The 21,879-nt window shown below is 36.4% G+C and overlaps 2 protein-coding genes across 2 annotated transcripts in view; one reads left to right on the forward strand and one right to left on the reverse strand.

Annotated features, from left to right (window-relative positions):
• Positions 1-1,325: 1,325 nt before the first annotated feature.
• The window catches only part of YME1L1 (YME1 like 1 ATPase), a 34,744-nt gene continuing 14,190 nt past the window's right edge, over positions 1,326-21,879 (reverse strand). Inside the window, exons 5-19 of the mRNA XM_060097629.1 lie at positions 19,169-19,278; positions 17,668-17,818; positions 17,177-17,260; positions 15,993-16,075; positions 13,330-13,420; positions 12,453-12,605; positions 9,527-9,659; positions 8,755-8,817; positions 7,513-7,625; positions 6,502-6,657; positions 5,378-5,529; positions 4,238-4,364; positions 4,071-4,144; positions 3,339-3,425; positions 1,326-1,689 (exon numbers count right to left, since the gene is read on the reverse strand). Of these exons, the coding sequence (XP_059953612.1) occupies positions 1,546-1,689; positions 3,339-3,425; positions 4,071-4,144; positions 4,238-4,364; positions 5,378-5,529; positions 6,502-6,657; positions 7,513-7,625; positions 8,755-8,817; positions 9,527-9,659; positions 12,453-12,605; positions 13,330-13,420; positions 15,993-16,075; positions 17,177-17,260; positions 17,668-17,818; positions 19,169-19,278 (1,721 nt within the window). The 3' untranslated portion in view covers positions 1,326-1,545. The remainder of the gene's footprint in view (positions 1,690-3,338; positions 3,426-4,070; positions 4,145-4,237; positions 4,365-5,377; positions 5,530-6,501; positions 6,658-7,512; positions 7,626-8,754; positions 8,818-9,526; positions 9,660-12,452; positions 12,606-13,329; positions 13,421-15,992; positions 16,076-17,176; positions 17,261-17,667; positions 17,819-19,168; positions 19,279-21,879) is intronic.
• Positions 9,989-10,777, forward strand: LOC132487685 (synaptophysin-like protein 1). The gene is given in 2 exon segments (XM_060095427.1): positions 9,989-10,380; positions 10,382-10,777. Coding segments are annotated over 2 exon segments (717 nt in total). The 5' UTR covers positions 9,989-10,045; the 3' UTR covers positions 10,764-10,777.

A 21,879-nucleotide genomic window follows, 5' to 3' on the forward strand; every position in this document is an offset into this window, starting at 1 on the left:
TGTTCAAAATCACTAGTCCTAGGGAAATGTAAATTAAATCCACAATGAGATTCTACTTCATACCCACTAGATTGGCTTTGTCAAAAAGACAAGACTATAAGAAACACTGTACAAGATATGGAGAAACGGGAACCTTTATACACTGGTAGTTGGAACATTAAATTATATAGTTACTTTCAAAACAGTTCATCAGGTTCTTAAAAAGTTAAACAGAAACTCACCACATCACACAGCAATTTCTAGAAGTCTACCAAGACAAATGAGAACGTGTCCATGCAAAGACATGTATACTCATATATATATAAACACAGAGAGAAGGGGAGGGAAGGAGGGAGGGAGGGAAGAGAGGAGGAAGGGAGAAAGGAAGCAGGGGCAATAAAAAACGGGCAAATGAAAATAACTGGTATATCTGAATCAAGGGTATATGGGAATTCCTTGTATTATTCTGGTAATGTTTCTCTAAGTTTGAAAGTACATCAAAATTTTAAATTACCCAAATAAAGGGCAAGAATATCATGTAGCAAGCTCCCTCTACCAACCTCAACGAAGACCATATACAGCTTAAAAGTTACTAGAAAACTGTAGGTAATTTTAATAAAATCACTTCAAGAATATAGTATGGTTGTAAAACCAATAATGTGCTCTAAAATAATTTTTCTACTGAGTTAAATAAAGTCATCTGTAAATTCTGTACAACACATTCATATTCACAAAATCTGACTGAAAAATAAACACAACTTTCCATTTCTAACACAGCATAATTCAAAAGTTCACTCTGAATGGGACTGGGTTTTTGGTTTTATTTTGGTTTTAACGCAAAGCATAATTACATAGTTATTCATAATTTGAGGTGTGTTACTTGTTTATTTAACAAAATACTGCTGCTCTGAAATAAACTTCATTTTCAGAGTGATAGTAATGTTAAAAAAAAAAGACCATGAAAATGCAAGCTGCATTTAAAAAAGCTTATAATAATCATTTAAATTCCGATTGTATCTGTAGGTTCACAATTCTCTACTCTTAGATTTTTTAAAAAACACTTTATATATGGTCAATCTAGATCATAATTAAGTGCATCTTAATGAAGTTTCCACTGATGTATGTAGAAATATGATTTACCAATAGCCAAATAGCATCATTTCTTTATCAAAGATAAGTGGTACTATCTAGAAATAAAGACAATCCTTCAAGAATTTTATTTTCCTAAGTAAAAATACTTCCCAAGAGCTAAAGGCACAATTTCTATTCACATCTAGCACTGTAACCAACCATAAAATCATTACTTATTTTCAACTTAATAACTGATTGACATTTCTCAAACAAGCTGTTTTCAATCCTGATAGTTCTTTATTTTCTTTAATAAATTGCTGTTTGCAGTAGTTGTCCATCATGAGAGTAATCAAAATTAGATAAATGTGACAAAAGACTGACAAAGTGTTTCACACCCTTGAGTGATACCAAGAATGGGAGAAAAGTGTTGCAAAATACGACTACTGCAGTGCTACTTATGGTCTTGCAATAAAACCAACAATGCATCAAGAGCTATCATCTCACATCCAATTTCTTCCCCTCAAGAACAATCTGAATCTCTTTGGCATCCAAAGTCTCATAGGTCAATAACGCTTCTGCTAGATTCTTGTGCTCTTTTGCATGAGTCTTCAAGATATGTTTTGCTCGCTCATACGAATCCTGAAATACAAAGCAGATATGTAAGAGGCAGAAACCTTAGGAGAAGCAAAAACCCTAAATGAGATAAAAAGCCTTTATGCACCCTAAAAAAACTATAAAATCTATTGACTTCTATTTATGAAAGATAAACGCATTTAAAAGCTTGGTTCCCTAAAGATAACTCTTTCATACTTTCAAATGGTACATTTTTAACCTCAAAATCTATCATAGAGATAACTGAGGACTACTTAAACAAAAAGCTACTTAAGAGGGCCTCCCTGGTGGCGCAGTGGTTAAGAGTCCACCTGCCGATGCAGGGGATACGGGTTCGTGCCCCGGTCTGGGAGGATCCCATATGCCGCGGAGCGGCTGGGCCCGTGAGCCATGGCCGCTGGGCCTGCGCGTCCGGAGCCTGTGCTCCGCAACGGGAGAGGCCACAACAGTGAGAGGCCCGCATACAGCAAAAAGAAAAAAAAAAAAAAAGCTACTTAAGAAATAAAAGTATACACTGTACTCATCTGCTTTCTAAATAAGGTCTGTGAACACAGAAATCTATTTCTCTTTTCGGTATACGTGCTAAAAGGAAAGGGAGTTTGCTCCTTTTGCCTCTTGAGATTTCACCAATTTACTCAATCTAGAATGGCCAGAAAAGATATAATTTCCATTCTTTTACTTGGTAACACACTCACCTCTCAATACTGTAATACAGTATCATTAGAGGTGATCCCTGACTTCCATACATTTGATTTTTTTTTTGCAACCCACCTTGAACTTTTCATTTAAATCCTTCAACTCTCTTTCCAAAGGTGAGTCTGAATTAAGTTTATCAGCTTATGAATAACGGCAGTAATAACAGTTCATTTTTGGCAGTGTCATATTTGCCTGTACAATGTTTATGCCAATATTTTACTAGCAAATTATATTTTTGTCCTTATAAAATTGGGTGGAAAATGTAAAAATGAATTTACCAACACCAAGAAGCACAGGTCATATAAACACAATACAATTACTAGTCATTTTGAACATAACCATGTCCAAGTAAAATAATCAAATTAAAGAAAATACATAAAATATTAGAAATATATCAGCTAAAGTACAACTGAATATTTAAATCACAATGTAAATTGTTCTGGGCTTCCCTAGTGGCACAGTGGTTAAGAATCCGCCTGCCAGTGCAGGGGACACGGGTTCAATCCTTGGTCTGGGAAGACCCCACATGCCGCGAAGCAACTAAGCCCGCGCGCCACAACCACTGAAGCCCCGCACCACAGCCACTGAAGCCCGTGCCCTAGAGCCCATGCTCAGCAACAAGAGAAGCCACCGCAATGAAGAGCAGCCCCTGCTCGCTGCAACTAGAGAAAGCCCACGTGCAGCAACAAAGACCCAATGCAGCCAAAAATAAAATAAATAAATTTATTTAAAAAAATATATATATATATATAAAAATTGTTCTTAGCCTATGGCCAGAATAAAATAAAGATCCAGTCTATGATCAGGGGTTCCAGTCTATGTCAAAGATCCAGTCTATGACATATTTAATCACGGCAGCAACGGTGCACCTATTAACTTTATAAAACAGAGGAACTTTAGTTTTTTTGCAAGCTCCCAAAAATTTAGGCACATTTTGACTAAATAGATAAATAAACATTAAAAAAAAAAAAGATCATTACCCTCAGAAGGATTCTGATTTCCTGTTCAATAGCAGATTGAGTTTCTGGACTCAGTTTCCCTGTATCGCTGTAGGTCATAACTCCAAGCTAAAATCAATGAAAAGAAAGAAATCCAACAGAAAAATCTCCAACACTAATATATGTAACAGAGGAAGTACTATCCTATACATAAGAAAATAAATATCATGGGGGCAAGGAAAAAATACAATATAAAAATGCCCTTGAGGGCAAAAAACTTCATTATTCTTCTGAAAGTATAATACTAAAAAGTGTGAGCAAGAGTGAAAATTTTAAATCCTAAGTATCGTTCTGAGTACCTTCTTAGAAAACCTTAGCAGCTATTCTAGTCCAGAAATCCACAATTCACAGAGTACTGGAATTGCTTTATGGAGCCACAGTGATAATGTAGGAACGTGAAGTATGTGGAAAGGGCAAAGTAAGCAAGCTCAACAAGTAGGTCTGCGATGTCATATGAATAAAAAAAGCTAAAGAATTTATATTATCATTTGGTTAATTCATGAAGTAATAACTCTTACTGTTTGAGCAGCTGGAATGGAAAGAGTATGTTACATTTCTCAGAAAATGACATTTAGTTTAGAGCAAGCTTTGTTAAATCCATTTGGAATGAGACAGGGGAAAATCTGTCAATTTATAATGAGAACCCTCTCTCACAAAGAGACACTTGGCACATTAACATTTGATACATGAGGAAGGATTAAAATTAGCCATTACCTTTTCACTCATTCCAAATTTGGTGACCATCCGCTTTGCTATTTGGGTTGCATTATCAAAATCACTGGAAGCACCTAAGATTTTAAAATATACATAAAACTCAAGTTAAAAAAAAATCTTTAAGCCAACAAACACAATTTGAACCAAAGCTATTCTTTACAGCCAACCTGTTGTAATATGATCAGCTCCAAATATAAGTTCCTCTGCCACTCTTCCTCCCATACTGACATCCATCTGAGCAAGAAGCTGAGCTCTAGTTTCGTTCCATCGATCATTTTCAGGCAACAGGGACACCTAGACAATTGAAAACCAAAGAAAAAATTCAGACACAGTTTTGAAACACTTACATTAATAACTTGAATTATCATTTGTCTCTCATGACCTTACTTAATACCATGATGCTGAAGGCTCAGCGGCATTTAATAGAGGTGGTCATGGTGATTGATTACCAAACCAGCTATGTATAAAATGAGGAAAGCAAAAGTGCAGTTTATAAATAATAAGTAGTTAATGCTGCAATACAACTGTTTGTCCCTCGTTGCACAAAAATGTTTAAAATGTCTATAGGGATGTCCCTCGTGGTGCAGTGGTTAAGAATCTGCCTGCCAATGCAGGGGACACGGTTCGAGCCCTGGTCTGGGAAGATCCCACATGCCGCGGAGCAACTCAGCCTGTGCGCCACAACTACTGGGCCCGTGCTCTAGAGCCTGCAAGCCACAACCACTGAGCCCATGTACCACAACTACTGAAGCCCGCATACCTAGAGCCTGTGCTCTGCAACAAGAGAAGCCACCGCAATGAGAAGCCCACGCACCGCAATGAAGAGCAGCCCCCTCTCGCTTCAACTAGAGAAAGCCCGTGTGCAGCAAAGAAGACCCAACGCAGCCAAAAATAAAATTAAAAAAAAAATAAATAAAAATAAAACGTCTATAATTAGAAAGATATGAAAATGAAACTTGTACTCAATGAGAAAAAACTTAGAAAAACTATTGAACCAGTCACTATGATACATAATTTCTTTTGAGGGGAAAAGAGCAACTACATATTTAAGAATTATATTTTGCTGTCATTCCTGAATTACATTTCATAATGTAAATATATTATCTGAAATATTAAGGATATCCTTTATTAGCAGGTAAATTTCACAAGTATGTCTGATTTCAAGACAGTTGAGGAAGTTAAAGAAGAAAGTATCAACACACCTAGGAAGTAGCTGAATTTTCTTTTGAAATGTTTTCATCAGCAATTTTCTACATAAGCTCCTGGGGAGCACTATTTGAAAGAAAAGAAAAACTAGAGATACTCACATGTCCAAGTGTTGGCCCTCGTGGCATGATTGTAGCTTTGTTGATAGGCATAGCATCTTTAGTGTAATATGCAATAATAGCGTGACCAGATTCATGATACGCTGTGATTGTTTTGTTTTTGTTATCAATTTCCACACTTCTACGCTCAGGCCCTAAGAATAAAAATTTACTTAAGTAAAATACTCCATTAGGAAGGTATATTTAAATGAATGAAGCTCCTTTGCCTCAAAGTCATTCTTAGAGTCATATGATTTAATATCATTAATAAATATTTTAAAAGTGTGAAAGTTTAAAAAATGAGTAGATTCCACTCTACAACCCATGTAAACCATAATTTGTCAACTGAAAACCAAACTGTAAAAACTATCATCTTAATCCTTATATCAAAAGGAAAAGCTTTATTCTATTTCTAGAAAATAAACTTCTAATTTAACAGGAACATCACAACTAACCTGTTTTGAAGGCAATTCAAGATTTAAAATAAAAATTAAATACTGAAAAACAGTAAAATTAACTATTCTTTTATCAGCAATATCAGACAAGAGGAAAGACATGGGCACTCATGCCCCCCAAAGAGTGTAATATAAGTTATAATATATTTGTTCTGTAACAGGCCAAACTGTGTTGCTCTGTTAGAGTATATATTTGCATGTTTCTATACCTTTCTTTTTTATAAACTTTCTCTCAAAATTAAGAGTTTTTTCTCGGACTTCCCTGGTGGCGCAGTGGTTAAGAATCCGCCTGCCAATGCAGGGGACACGGGTTCGAGCTCTGGTCCAAGAAGACTCCATATGCCGCGGAGCAACTAAGCCCATGTGCCACAGCTACTGAGCCTGAGTTCTAGAGCCCATAAGCCACAACTACTGAAGCACCACACACCCACAAGAAGAGAAGCCACCGCAATGAGAAGCCCATGCACCGCAGTGAAGAGTAGCCCCTGCTCGCCGCAACTAGAGAAAGCCCGCATGCAGCAACGAAGACCCAATACAGCCAATAAATAAATAAATAAAAATTTAAAAAAAAAGAGTGAATTACCACCAAACCAAAAATTACCAAGTGGCAATTTAAAAAAAAAAGAATTTTTTCTCTAACATAATGAACAGGGGAAAAAAAAGAAAACCTACCCATTAGGATTTTATCTTTGGAAAACTCTAGTTCCTTCATGGTAACCATTTCTTTTCCATCAACAGCTGCCTTTAAAGCAGCTTGGTTCACAAGATTCTCCAACTCTGCTCCAGAAAAGCCAACAGTACCTCGAGCTATGATTTCTGGATCAACAGCTATATGCAGACAGGACACAATATTAAAATTTCAGAAGAGCTAATAAAAAGCTCTTCATAAAGAACTCACATTGCAAAAGAAAAAAGAAGATAGCCATCATGAACTGTAATTTTACAAAAGCTTACTTCACTGAATTCTAAGGGGAAAAAGCCAAAACTGCTATTAAACACACCATTAAAATTGTCATTGGGACAAATCACAAAAGTTCTTATATTTAAATAACTTTGTGATAAACAAAGAAAGGTAGAGTTGCCAGATAACGATTTACAAACCTTTAATTATGGCCTAACCACAAACTGAAAAAGCACATTCATAGACATTTTGTTTTCAGAATTTCATCTTGAAATAACTTTGGACATAAAAACCCCCCTTATTATCGGAAACATACTTGGTTTTAAGAATTGATTCAGATATCTTTGAAAATACTTCAGCTTTAATAGCTGCTTTTATTACTCAGGTAGTTACATAATATTTCCATGTGTTTTGTTTTATAGTTTGCTTCCCCTCTTTTGGCCCCAAAGTGACTATATCATGAGGTACTATGCTCATAATATACAGGTGCTTTTTATATTATTTTATATTTTACATTCATCTAAAGAAACATTTATACATAGATTTCATCAAGCATTATCTAAGTACTCAAAAGAAAACTTTCTTTAGAATCGGGATTCAAAATGACAGAATCTCTGGACACACATTAATTGAGAAATGGACTTTATGGACAAACAAGAGGAGAGAAAAATAGACTTTTAAAGGCATTTGTCTTTTAAGACATCCTGAGTAAGGACCACAAACAGGGTGGATTGATATATTACCATTTTATGGAGATAATGTATCATCGAATTAAGACTTACACTGATCAAACTTTATTTTATTGAGATACCACTTCAAGATTTCTGTTCGACCTTTTACATCTGGCCTGGGAACTGTAACCTGCATGTCAAAACGACCAGGACGTATTAAGGCGCTAAAGGGAGAATACAAAAAGAAAATATAAATTAATAAGCTGACCGTGCTGAAGGTCAAGTTAAACAGGACTGACATCCTAAAGAGAAGATGGAAAGACAATGGCAACCAATATTTATTTTGAACATAAATATTCAGATTAGTTCCTTATAAAACATGGCTCAAATAACAGTTTCAATAACCAGAAGGCAGAACAAAGGTTCATATAGATAAATGTGTGCATCTAGATAGCATACAACCCTTCAGAGACAAAGACATGCAAGTCAGCCAGTCCAGGAACAAATAATTCTACAGCAATCTATTATGAGAGCTACACATCCATCTTACTGCTATTAAGTACAAAATGTTAAACTAGAGTCTTAGGCAAGAACCAACTATTAGATCAAATGAAAGTATGAATAACTTCTATATAATAAAACCAATAAAAAATTTAAAGTATAGTCAATTTTATTCTAAAAATCCTCTCTACCCCCCACCCAAAAGCTTTGTGATGTTTAAGTTGTGAGAAGATTCTTTTAGCAGCTTTACTGAGATACAATTTTCATATCATAGAATTTGAAGTCGAAAACCCAGTGCTGTTTTTTTTTTAACATCATTATTGGAGTAAAATTTGCTTTATAATGTTGTGTTATTTTCTGCTGTATAACAAAGTGAATCAGTTATACATATACATATATCCCCATATCCCCTCCCTCTTGCGTCTCCCTCCCTGCCACCCTCCCTATCCCACCCCTCTAGGTGGTCACAAAGCACTGAGCTGATCTCCCTGTGCTGTGCCGCTGCTTCCCACTAGCTGTCTATTTTACATTTGGTAGCGTAACCCAGTGGTTTTTAATATATTCAGAGTTGCCCAACCATCACCACAATCTAATTTTAGAGAATTTTTACCCCCTCCCTCTCTTCTCCAGCGGAAAGAAACCCCAAATCTACTGGCAGTTATTCCCCATTTTCCCTAACCTCTGGCAACCACTACATTACTTTCTGTTGCTATGGATCTGCTTATTCTAGACATTTCATATAAAAGCAATCATATAATATGTGATGTTTTGTGATGGGTTTCCTTCACTTAGCACAATATTTTTAAAGTTCATCACTATTCTAGAATATATCACAAAAATTTTAATACTTACTTATCTAATGCCTCTGGGAAGTTTGTGGCTCCTATGATGATAACTCCTTCGTTGGGTTTAAAACTATTATTAAAAAAAAAGGACCTTTTCATTGAAAATTAAAACAGCACACATGTAGAAATGTTCTATGCAGAACTGTTTATCGTTAATCTTACTAACAGCAAAGAAAAGGGATTGATCTTTTTAATGCCCAAAATGATAAGGCATCTCTAATTGTTTCTTAAAATGCCAGTGCACTTCAATAAAAGTGTTAATAATAAATCACCAAGTCATCTGTGGTTACATACCTTCATAATAATTTTTCTAGTTAGGAAGAGATGACCTGACACAAAAAGCTTGAGTCCCCGACTAATTTTTGAAAAATATTTTCAAGTTTACCAATTCAAATTATTTGCTCCTAGACTTCCAGAATGTCTTATATGACTTTAAGAAACATTTTTTTGATCTACAGCAACACTCAAAGCTAGTCACAAACAGTGTAGGGATAAGGGTATTCTCCCTTTACATCTCCAAAGAGACTACTACTTTCAGCTGGAATCACTGCTTTCCTGCCATGCTACAGTAAATGAAAAATCTATTTTTTAATTTAAGAGAAGTTGATATAACAATTATCAATGATCCCATTAGTAAAAACAATACAATAGTCAAAATAGCTTGTCTTTACTTCTTGGACGAGGGACTACTCTGTTGCCTATAAACATGAATTTTTCCTATCTCTAGTATGCTACCAAATATATCACCAAATTCTAAAGACAGAGGAAGATTCAATTACCCATCCATTTCAGCAAGAAGTTGATTTATGGTCTGCCGTGAATATGGATGCATTGGAGATTCAATTCGCTTCCCACCAACAGAATCTAATTCATCAATAAATATAACACACGGGGCATTTGCTTTTGCTTCCCCTAAGAAGACAGAAAAGATTCAAATAAGTTTAATAAAATCAACACTTTTAAAATAAAATTGCATAAATATTTAACAACTTTTAAGACAGTTAAAAAGCCAAAAAAAGACATTCAGTAGGGAGAAAATACATAAGAGGAGGTCCTTCTTAACTGATTTAAGAACAGTAGCCTCAGAAGAAAAAAAAAATTATACCATTGAGTATTCATTCTTCCTAGCTGTACAAACCATATACAATCAGATTTGAGGCAAATACTTTTTAAATACATACTAAAAGCTTGATAGGCCCGCCCCGCTTGCCCTTTCTCACGGCCAGGCAGCTGTCTCTTCGGTCCCCCTCCTCCTCCGCCCCACCGTCCTGACTCCCTTTCCCTCCTTCCCTCAGAGGATGTCCTCCTTCCAGCTCAACCTCAACCCGCTAAAGGAGCCACTCGGCTTCATCAAGGTCCTCAAGTGGACTGCTTCTATCTTTGCTTTTGCCACCTGTGGAGGTTTTAAGGGCAAAACAGAAATTCAAGTGGCTTGTCATCCTGAAGTTTCTGACAATAAAACGATTACAGCTACTTTGGGTTATCAATTCAGGTTGAATGAAGCATCATTTCAGGCACCTCAAGGTGTAAATATGTGTGATGTAGATTGGAAAATTCACGTCCTTATCGGAGATTACTCTTCTTCTGCACAGTTCTATGTTACTTTTGCAGTCTTTGTCTTCCTGCACTGCATCGCTGCTCTATGTTGGTTACACGAACCTGTATTGTGATAGTCGAAAACTTCCCATGGTTGATTTTGTTGTTACTCTTGTTGCCACTTTTTTGTGGTTGGTGAGCACTTCAGCCTGGGCTAAAGCTCTTACAGATATTAAAACAGCTACTGGTCGCAATATTGTCCAGGAACTTCTGCCTTGTAATCAACAAGGAGTGATATGTCATTTTGGCTCTGTGACTACTATGGGATACCTAAATGTATCTGTGATCTTTGGCTTTCTGAATATGATACTTTGGGGAGGAAATGCATGGTTTGTGTACAAGGAGACCAGCTTACACAGTCCCTCAAATACTTCTACTTCCCATAGCCAAGGAGGTATTCCTTCTCCAACTGGAATATAATTTATAATTGAAGAGAGAAGCACACTGTTTGAAACAGACGTCTATACTATGACTTGCTGCCAATATCTTGAGAAGCATTTTTTGTTTCTAATAAAAGTAACGGCTTTTTCAATAAATTGGTGCATTTAAAATTTTGCTGCTTTTTTACATAAAGCTTGTGCCTTTCCTAGAAATTTAACATGTAAATGTATTCTCACATGTGAATTCGAAAATTCTGGGGCCTATTATGAGATGATACACATTTTTAAATGAACAGTAATTTCTTCACTACGTTGTTTGCCTTCCAAAGTGTTTACACCTTAAGCCTTAACATATATCTTCACTCAGAAAAGAGTTATATTGTTATATCATAATAGGAAGAAAATCTCTATTGGAATATACACTACTGTAAGTTTGTACAGATCATATTCCTAAGACCTGTCTTTGTTTAAGAAAGTCTTGATTACATAAATCATATTTAGAAAAAACATTTAGTTCACAGTTTATATCTGAACATTGTTTATAGGTTATGAAAATTTTTAATACAAAGGCTGTGTGTATGTTTTATTTCTGTTTTTCTAAATGACCTACAGTACTTGATAGGTGTACTAAAATTGTTTTGGGAGTGGGGTTTAGAAATTTCTAATAGATATATAGTTAATTTAGTAATTCTCTTGCATGAGGCGTAAGCTTCCATTATGCTGGTTATTTAATAGATTGGCTATATAAGTAGAATGTGGTTCACCAAGATATTTTGATATGTACGGGCATTACTCCTAATGATATAAGTAGAATGTGGTTCACCAAGATATTTTGATATGTACGGGCATTACTCCTAATGATATTTGTTTGCTGTCGTTTGTTGCTCATACTCCTTCAGTGCAGGCTGAGGCCTAGTCTCCTTGTAAGTAGAGTAAAATAATCTACCATTTTTTGCAGACTCTATTCATAGGATTACAAGAAATTAAGATTGTCTTTTACTTTTGAAACATTTAACATTTATATTCAATGAAGTTGCTATTTTGAGTTTAGTATTGATATTGTGAAAATGAATGCAATTTGGATCCCATGCTTCTTAATGTTTATTCTTATTTCACAAATGGATAATTAAGGAATTATGCGTAATAAACAAGGAACCTAAGTGGGTTCTACTATCGGTGTGCTGTCTTTGCTCACACATTTGGGTATCTTCTGAATACAGGGCTTATTCACATTTTACTACCTAAATTTTTGTTGTACAGGGCCAGATTTCCTACTACTGCATGATTGTTTATATGTGAAGCACATCTTACTATTGCCTTATTTTTGTTGCTTTTGTTCATGACAAGAATTGTCAATATGAGAATGTATATCTTTTATGCAACCAGCTTAATAAAGAAAAGAAAAAAAAAAGAATTGATAAATAAGGTGAAAACAAAACACACCCCAAAAACCCCCAAAACAAAACAAACAAAAACCCAGCTTTTCAGTAGCCCCCAGCCTCACCCAGCAATCTAGCACTTCCACTAGCTCTTCCGACTAATTGGGGGAAAAAAAAAAAGTACAGTTCTATTTTAGCTCACACACTAAGTTATCTGAAACCAGAACCCTACAATGGCTATTTCAGCCAACTATATCAATCAGAAACAGGTAGCAAAGAAAGGGTAAGAAACCCTCTTCCCCTAAAGTTAAGAGAAATTAGTACTGTATGAAAGATATGTTAAAACCTACTAAAAAGATTTCTTATACGGCTGGCTCCCACACCCACAAACATCTCATCAAATTCTGATCCAGAAGCATAATAAAAAGGAACGTCAGCTTCTCCGGCCACAGCTCGGGCAAGAAGTGTCTTTCCCGTCCCTGGTGGTCCAACTAAAAGAATTCCTAAAAGAAAAAATAAACAAGAATGGTTCAAATTAAAAATCAGAAACAAAGCCTGACATGAACTTATAACAAATAATTATTAATTTATATAGCTTTGCAGTTGAAGGCACATCAATGACCGATATTTTGAAACATAGCCAAAACGTATTTGTCTCTACTAATGATTCACTTCAGGATCTGCTCCTTAACTAATTCTCCTATATCATTTAAATACTGTTTACATATTGGGACAAATGTTGAAATTTGAATATGACTTTGAATTAGATAATAGTTTTGGATCTATGTTAAATTTCCTGATTTTAATAACTGTACTGAAGTGGTGTAAAGAGAATATCCATAATTCTTAGGAAACACACAATGAGTATTTAGGGGCAAAGGAGCATGACATCTATAATTTACTTGCAAATGGTTTTAAAAATACATGTTATGTAAAGAAAGGAATGAGCAAATAGAACAAAATGTTAAAAAAATTTTGAGTCTCATGAGTTAAAAGTATGGAGGCAGTTCTTTGTACTATTTATTGTTGCAATTTACTTAAAATTTGAAATTATAACAAAATTTTAAATTACCAAAAAAAAAGATTACAGAACAGTATGTTCAGAATGAGCACTTATTTGTAAAATAGCAATTAAGAATTAAACTTTGATCAGTCAAATTTGATAAAAGTTAAATTAGTGACATATTACATATTTTGTCAAGTTACGTGAAAGGGAAGATATCTTACCTTTTGGAAGTTTACCTCCAAGAACAGTAAATTTTTGTGGATTTTTCAAGAATTCAACAACTTCTTGTAATTCTTGTTTAGCTTCCTCCACCTAAAGTGATACAATTTACCAAATAATTATTATATTACCAAGATACCCTCTTTGAATATCATAAATTTAACTGCAGATTAAATTAACTTAGCTTTTTGTTTCAGTGAAAGTATACAAAAAGGCCCCTTTAGAAATACTCAGAGTTTTCTCCCGACCCTCGATGCCAGTTATATGAAGTCTCCTTATATATCCCAACAAAAACCCTTTTTAACTGCTTCCTTTGGTTAAAAAGAACTGTTATATTCAAAATTCTCGTTAAATGTGTCAGTGGCATTTAATATAAAGAGTCACCTAGTAAGTTTCAAATCCAAAACTTTTTTGGACCTGGTTATAAGCTTCAATGGCAAATTATGTGGTCTTACTATATATTAATGATAAGGGAGTCTGTGTTTAAGTTATAACATTAATTTGTGATTAGTTATGAGATCATTTTCATTACAAGGAACTACTACTAGATTATAAACGATTTAGTTCCTGACAGATGCCAAAGAACAGTGACAAAAATTAAGCTATAGTGTACTAATATTGTTTTATAAATGGCTGTGGTAAAAAAATTTTTAAAGATTTAATCTCCAAAATATAAAATATTGCAGTATTGAGATCTCTAGGAAAAATAAAGCCCAATCTGGCCAACAAAAATGGCAATCAGAATACTAGTTCAACTTTAAAACTCTGACGTAAGATTAAGAAAGCTGCCTATCAGAAATGGTGAGCCATTTTACTACTCAGCATATAACCAGAAGTCACAAATGCAAATTCCTAGTGGCAAAACGGTATCAATCAATGAGTGTAGAAGGCCAGATGTAAAATAATAGTGGTGGCAATGTGCTGAACTGGAAAGCAACAGTCCCTTTAAAGACAACCACAACATGGCTCTGCCAAAGAATACAGGCCTAGCGCTCCAGGCTTCAATGTTCAAAAAACAAATGAACAAACAACCCAGAAATCTTTTTGTGGGTGAAACTTCAATTTAAAAATGTTGGCGGGCCTCCCTGGTGGCGCAGTGGTTGAGAGTCCGCCTGCCGATGCAGGGGATACGGGTTCGTGCCCCGGTCTGGGAGGATCCCATATGCCACGGAGCGGCTGGGCCCGTGAGCCATGGCCGCTGGGCCTGCGCATCCGGAGCCTGCGCATCCGGAGCCTGTGCTCCGCAACGGGAGAGGCCACAACAGTGAGAGGCCCGCATACCACAAAAAAAAAAAAAAAAATGTTGGCTACCAGTGTAAATTAAAAATGCCTCTGCAGGGCTTCCATGGTGGCGCACTGGTTGAGAGTCCGCCTGCCAATGCAGGGGACACGGGTTCGTGCCCCGGTCCGGGAAGATCCCACATGCCGCGGAGCAGCTGGGCCTGTGAGCCATGGCCGCTGAGCCTGCATGTCCGGAGCCTGTGCTCTGCAACGGGAGAGGCCACAGCAGTGAGAGGCCCATGTACCGCAAAAAAAAAAATGCCTCTGCATGTGTACTTTCACATATTTATTTATTTTAAATTACACTGGCGTAATAACACATTTGCAGCCAACCTGCAACCTCACATTACACAACTTTAAATAACTCTCAGTGAGAAAGCTCAAGTACATTGGGCAGTGTTAAAAAGAAAGTACCTGGGAAGGGGTGAACGTGAAACACATCTTTGGGCCAAAGTCCCACAAGACTTAGCACCACACACACAAACACCTCAGATGCCAATCCCAAATCTAGGTTGTCTCTCTGCTTCTACCAATTGGCTATAAATTGGAGGTTCCCACAACCCCTCCTTGTGTTTGATTAATTTGCTAGAGCAGCTCAGAGAACTCAGGAAACCAGTTTAGGTGCTAGACTACTGGTTTATTATGAAACGATATAACTCAGAACAGCCAGAAGGAAGAGACAGGTAGGGCAAGGGACATAGGAAGAGGCGCAGGCCCCTCCACGTCCTCTCTGAAAACGCTACTCTCCTCACGCCTCCACGTGTTCAGCAACTGAAAGCTCCCTGAACCCGGACCTGTTGGGATTTTTATGGGAGTTTCCTCACATAGACGTGATCAATTATTAACTTCCTTTCCAGCCCCTCTCCCCTCTCTGGAGAACAGAGTGGAGGTGAAAGTTCTAAGACCCTAATCATGGCTGGGTCCTTCTGGTGACCGGCCCCCATCCAGGCGCCCACCCAGAGCCACCTCATTGGAACAAAAGACACTGCAGGAATTCCCTGGTGGTCCAGTGGTTAGGACTCCAAGTTTTCACTGCCGTGGGCCCGGGTTCAATCCCTGGTTGGGAAACTAAGATCTGGCAAGCTGCGTGCAGTGTGGCCCAGGCGGAAAAAAAAAAAGAACAAAGGACACTGCTATCACCCAGGAAATTATAAGGGACTCAGAAGCCCTGTGTCAGGAACCGGAGTCAAAGACCAAACAATAAAACAAAAGATGCTCCTGGTGCTCTTAGCACTTCGGAAATTACAACAAGGGTTTTAGGACCTCTGTGCCAGGAACATGGGGCAGAGACCAATATATATATTTTCTATTATTTCAACTTTTAGAATAATAAAATACAATTAAGATAATGTTTGAGGAGATCAAGGTAAACTTTTTAACTTACTCCTTTAACATGTTCAAAGGTAACATTTTTCATCTGCACAGGATCTACGGCAGAATCAAGCCCCGTTGTTGTCCGGAAGCGGACTAAAGGGACAAAAACAAATGTTTACGTATTTGATAGATTAATAAAATTCTAACTACCTTATTTTTCATATGCAAGAAAGCCCAGAAAAATTAAATATCTAAGTTCACATATATTTAATCAGTGTGAGGAGTAGATATTAGGTCTTCTGGATTTTGAGATGGTGTTCGAGGAATAAATGATTCATAATAAAATGACATCTTTGCCTTTCCAATTAAAACTAAGAATTTTCCTCTTCTTATATCGAATAATAAAAATTTAAACCAATGGTTCTCAAACTCCATTGTACATAATTAAGAAACACAAAGGAATAATCATCAGAGCTCATCCCACCCCTCCACCACCCTGCTGATATCACCTATCATCCCTATATTGTTTTTTTTTTTTGAAAAAAAGGAGACAAGAGAAGGCAGATCTAGATATAAAAAGGCTATTCCTAGATGTTAAAACCTCATCTCACGTTTGATGCCACTAACAAGTTTTAAAATAACTGGGGCTACATGCAAGTTCTGGGAATGATTCCTTATACAGGTCAACCAATGTTCTTAATTGTAAATCAGTTTTTTTCTCTCAAGGTAATCCATCATCAAGAAAGGAGAAAACAGGGGGTAAAAACTGAATGATAGCTGAAAAAGCAATTGGAACCGCTTAAACCTGACATTATTACTTCATTTTAGACTTGCAAACTGAGAAAATCTGTGACTCTATTTAAAGTAATTTTCCATATAAGTTAATTTTTACAAAATTCAATTTATTATTGTCTTTGTCACTTTGTATTGCTATTATAAAATTCTTCTACATGTTTTAAAAATTTTACTGGATATGTATCATTTTCTAAAAACCTGGGGAACTAACCACTACCAGAAGTAGATCTAACACTTCCACTCTAACATAATCCTTGGAACTTTAATTTCAATGCAAAAAACAATCTTAAAGTGACCCAATCTGAGAAGTCTTGACTTAGGAATGAAAGACCTAGACCCTGGAACTATAAACTTTAATGTTTTCTTATCTCCAAGTCTTAGATAGACTAACTATGAAAAAGAAATGAGTATATAAAAGACAAAAAAAAAAAAAGTCAGATAAATATAAAGAGCCCCTACCAGATAAAAATGGGTTTTTTAAGAGTCCATAAATGCCAACTACCAGCAGAATAAAGACAATCAGGCGAGTTCTTCTTAGAGAATCTGGAGAAAAAAGAAAAAGCCTTAAATCAAATTATATCAATGAGAAATGACAGCTCAATGAAATGCAAATATTAGGTTACTGATGGTAATCACGTTTCACCACATGCAATATTGGAGCCTGGCATGTTTTGCATAATCTCCATGACTGCCTTTCAGCACCTGTTACCAAAAACTTCACGAAGCCACTCATGCTTCTATCGCTGACTTTGGCTTCTCACTTCAGAAAGTGAAAAGTGCCAGCAGATATTCCCACTTCTACACCACAGCTTAAGATACAAATATAATGAAATATAACCAATAAAATGTTGGGAAACTGTTAGAAAAGTTATTATAATCACTTAAAGGCAGGACTATAACTTTCTTTCAGATATTCTTCCCTAAATATGGATGCTGTCAAATCAACTCACCATTGGTTTTTTGTGTCAGTGCTTGAGCTTTCAGAAAACCCTCTGCAAAACCAGTTTTAAATGCATCTTGGTGAGCTTCAGGTATGTTTTTGGTTTTCATGAGTTTGTCCAAACTCTCAATGTCTGATCCTCTGTCCCGCAAAAGAAACCCCTAAATACGCAAACAACACATCAGTATCAGCTGACCATACAGATAATACGCCCCCAAAATATAACCACCACTCACAAAAAAATTCATTAAAATTCTAGAATTAAAAATTTTTATTGTCAATGTGAAGAATTAAGACTCAACAATAAATAATCAATAGCTAGGAAACTAACACTGGACCTTACACTTGCAGCAATTAATATAGAGAAACTCTCTACATAAGACCACTAACTATACTGAGAACAGTTAACAGGTCACATGTTGACTTAGGGTTCTAATGGCTTAGAATAGGTCACATTCCTTTATTTCTGCTGGAAGAAAAACTTCATTCATTTATTAAATGTTTGCTGAGCACCTTTCATATACTTGGTCCTGTATAAGTTCTGAAGATGTGAAGATAAATAACCAATCATCTGAATGTTTTCAGTCTATTGGGCAGAGATACACAAATAACTAAGTTTTTGAAGTCATTTTCATACTATGTTAGAGGTACTAGGTATGGTGGTAAAACAATTGCTACCTAAGAAGTCAGTAAAGGCCTTACAGAGAATGGCACAGCTAAACCACGGCAACACAGAGCATGAATAATTTGATAGAGCCATGAAACAGCAGCCTTTAGTGTTCAAGAGCTATAAACAATCTTGTTTGACAGGACTTTAAAAAAACCAAGAGAGGAGGAGGGTAGGAGGAGAGGAGGGGGCACACTGAAAGATGAGAACACAAAAATGGTAGGCAGAATGCCAAATGATGAAATGCCATATGTACCATGGCAGAAGTCTGACAATAAAGCAGAGGAATACAACCATTACACTGATACATTTCAGACAGTCTGGTGGATGGCAGTCTGGAGGCTGGGCTAAAGGTAGCAAAACTAAAGGCAAGGAGACTAAATGAGTGTTTATGAGCGGAATCTAGGCAAGAAATAACTATGATCTATCTATGCAGTGGAACTGGGGGTGAAGACAGATTTAAGAAATAAATACTTAAGAGGCTGGATCAACAGGATTTTAGTGATTAATGGATGGGGGAGGTGAGAGAAGATGGACAGATCATTGCTGTCCAGCAGGTTTCTAGCTTGGGTGGATGCTACTTATCCAAGAATACATAAGCAGGTATAGATTGATAGGGGAAAAAAAACAACAGAGGAAGATGTCTAATAGGCTAATGGAAAGATAAGCTTGGCACCCAGGAGAGTTCTAGCTATACTGATTACACAGGATATTAATCGTTTATCCTAAGTGGAAAGATGGAAGAAAATCTATTAGTCAGCAACAGAAATCAGATATTGAAGGTTCTTTCTAATAACTTGAAAATTACTGCTTTTTCAAACAACAGCATAAAAGGTCTAATTACCTTCACGAATGATGGTGCTGTATGTTGTGTTTCTGCTAATCTTTCAGAAGTGGACTGCAGACGTCGTGTCCTTGATTTTAAAGTTTTAAAACCCCGAGACTGTATGAAAACTGAATCAAACAGTATCACATTTACTTCTCATTTTAAATTTTTATAAGGAAAGTGCGTTAAGAATCAAAACTCTGACACTATTCCCGTACATCCTAGTTATTATCTATTTTTTAACTCAGTTCTTTGTTGTTGGTTTTTACATTTTAAAATTACCAAGAAAAGTAAAGTTGATTTACAGATTCAATCCATTTTAATGACTTTAGTTACAAGTGTGCTGAAGTGTTCCAGAAGTAACCAACTGAACAATTCCATGACTATACTTCTATGTATTAAAACATGCTCTTGGGCCTCCCTGGTGGCACAGTGGTTGGGAGTCCGCCTGCCGATGCAGGGGATACGGGTTCGTGCCCCGGTCTGGGAGGATCCCATATGCCGCGGAGCGGCTGGGCCCGTGAGCCATGGCCGCTGGGCCTGCGCATCCGGAGCCTGTGCTCCGCAACGGGAGAGGCCACAACAGTGAGAGGCCCACATAACACAAAAAGGAAAAAAAAAAAAAAAAAACATGCTCTTTCTATAAAAATAGTATATAACTTTTTGCAATTGTCTTCTTTCCCTTAACAATTTATCATGGGTATTTTTCAGAACAGATCAGACAGTGCATGCAGTTTAATGGCTGTTTACAGTTTTCCCATTTATCAGGGTACGGCAATTTACTCAACTACTTCCCTACTATAGGCATTAGCTGTTTCCTAGTTTTTATTGCTAAAAATAATGCTGCAGTTAAAAATCTTGTACATGTTATCTTTCATCACACACAGACGACATTCCTAAAAGTGACACTGTGAGACTTGAATTGTTTAACACTAAGAAACTGTCCTCCAAAAGGATGTTGTCAAGAATTTATACACCCACTAATGAATATGAGTGTCCTTTCCTCCATATCCTTTGCAGCACTGAATATAAATAAAAATCTTTTTAATTTGTACAAAATCTGATGGGCAGAAAGTAACATTTTGTTTCAATTTGCATTTCAGATTAGAAGTGAGGAAAATTTTTGAAAACATTTTTAATTTTTTTTTTTTTTTTTTTTTTTTTTTGCGGTACGCAGGCCTCTCACTGTTGTGGCCTCTCCCATTGCGGAGCACAGGCTCTGGACACGCAGGCTCAGCAGCCATGGCTCACGGGCCTAGCCGCTCCACGGCATGTGGGATCTTCCCGGACCGGGGCACGAACCCGTGTCCCCTGCATTGGCAGGCGGACTCTCAACCACTGCGCCACCAGGAAAGCCCACATTTTAAATTTTTATTGATTATTTTTATTTCTTTAGTGAACTGAGCACTCATGACCTTTCATGCAGAATATGGATGTTATATATACTTTTAGTCATGTATATTTCAAACATTTATTTTAATGTCTTTGTCTTTTAATTAAGTGATACAGTAATTTGTAAGGTTAATGAAGCCATGCCTTTTAATCTTTAGTGTTTTCTTCACTGTGCTTTGATTAAAGAGTCTCATCCTCACACTAAGATTTTAAAGGCAGTTTACTGACTTCATCTAATACTTCTACTTGTTTTCAGTTCTTTGGAACTTTTTAAAGGGGTAAGAAAATAATATGATTCCCTTTTTATGCCCAAGTTTAAAATCAACTTCTTTATTTTCCTAACTAATGTTTCGAGTTTTGATTGGAGTTGCACTGAAAATCTGGGTGCAAATTGATAATGTTAGAACGCTAAGTTCTTCTGAAAAGGACTACAGTACTCTCTCACTTTATTTTACTCAGCTCTTATTTCCTTCAGTCAGGTTTCATATGCATACATATATACATCTGTGTGTATATATATATCATGTTGCATATTTCTTGTCAGGATACAAGATTTAATGGATTTTGAACGATCTGTAAATAAAGATCCTATTGCTAGGATATATAAAGATCCTATTGCTATCCTATTGCTAGGATAAAAAAAAAAAGCTATTGATTTTTATGCATTTATCTTCTATGGCACCAGAGCAGCCTTTCAGTTGATTTTACTGAATTTTCTGGTAAACAATCGTATCACCTAATTATAACTTTGCCCCTTTTAACTTATATAAAACTTCCTTTTCTTTTTAATCAGATATTTCAGGATCTCCAAATTAATGAACAAAAACAGGATACTAGACATCCTGTTTCTCATATTAATGAGAACCTAACAGATACACTTCAGAAATTTTAAAAGTATCTATTCTACAAGTTTTTAGGAAGCATAATAATTAGGATATATCACATGCCTTTTTTTTTTTTTTTGCGGTATGTGGGCCTCTCACTGTTGTGGCCTCTCCCTCCGCGGAGCATAGGCTCCGGACACACAGGCTCAGCGGCCATGGCCCACGGGCCCAGCCGCTCCGCGGCATGTGGGATCCTCCCAGACCGGAGGACGAACCCGTGTCCCCTGCATCGGCAGGCGGACTCTCAACCACTGCTCCACCAGGGAAGCCCTCACATGCCTTTTTATCATACACAAATAATAATCCTTTTCTTATCTAATCAATTAACATGATAAATTAACATACTTCCTAATGTTAAATCATTCTTGTATTCCTTAATCATAATTTTTAGGATATTTCTATATGTGCCTTTTTAGACTTTACTTAGGATTTCTATATCTATATGAAGTGAAA

The sequence above is a fragment of the Mesoplodon densirostris genome, chromosome 4 (genome assembly GCF_025265405.1).
Source record: "Mesoplodon densirostris isolate mMesDen1 chromosome 4, mMesDen1 primary haplotype, whole genome shotgun sequence".
In the NCBI taxonomy this organism is placed as follows: domain Eukaryota; kingdom Metazoa; phylum Chordata; class Mammalia; order Artiodactyla; family Ziphiidae; genus Mesoplodon; species Mesoplodon densirostris.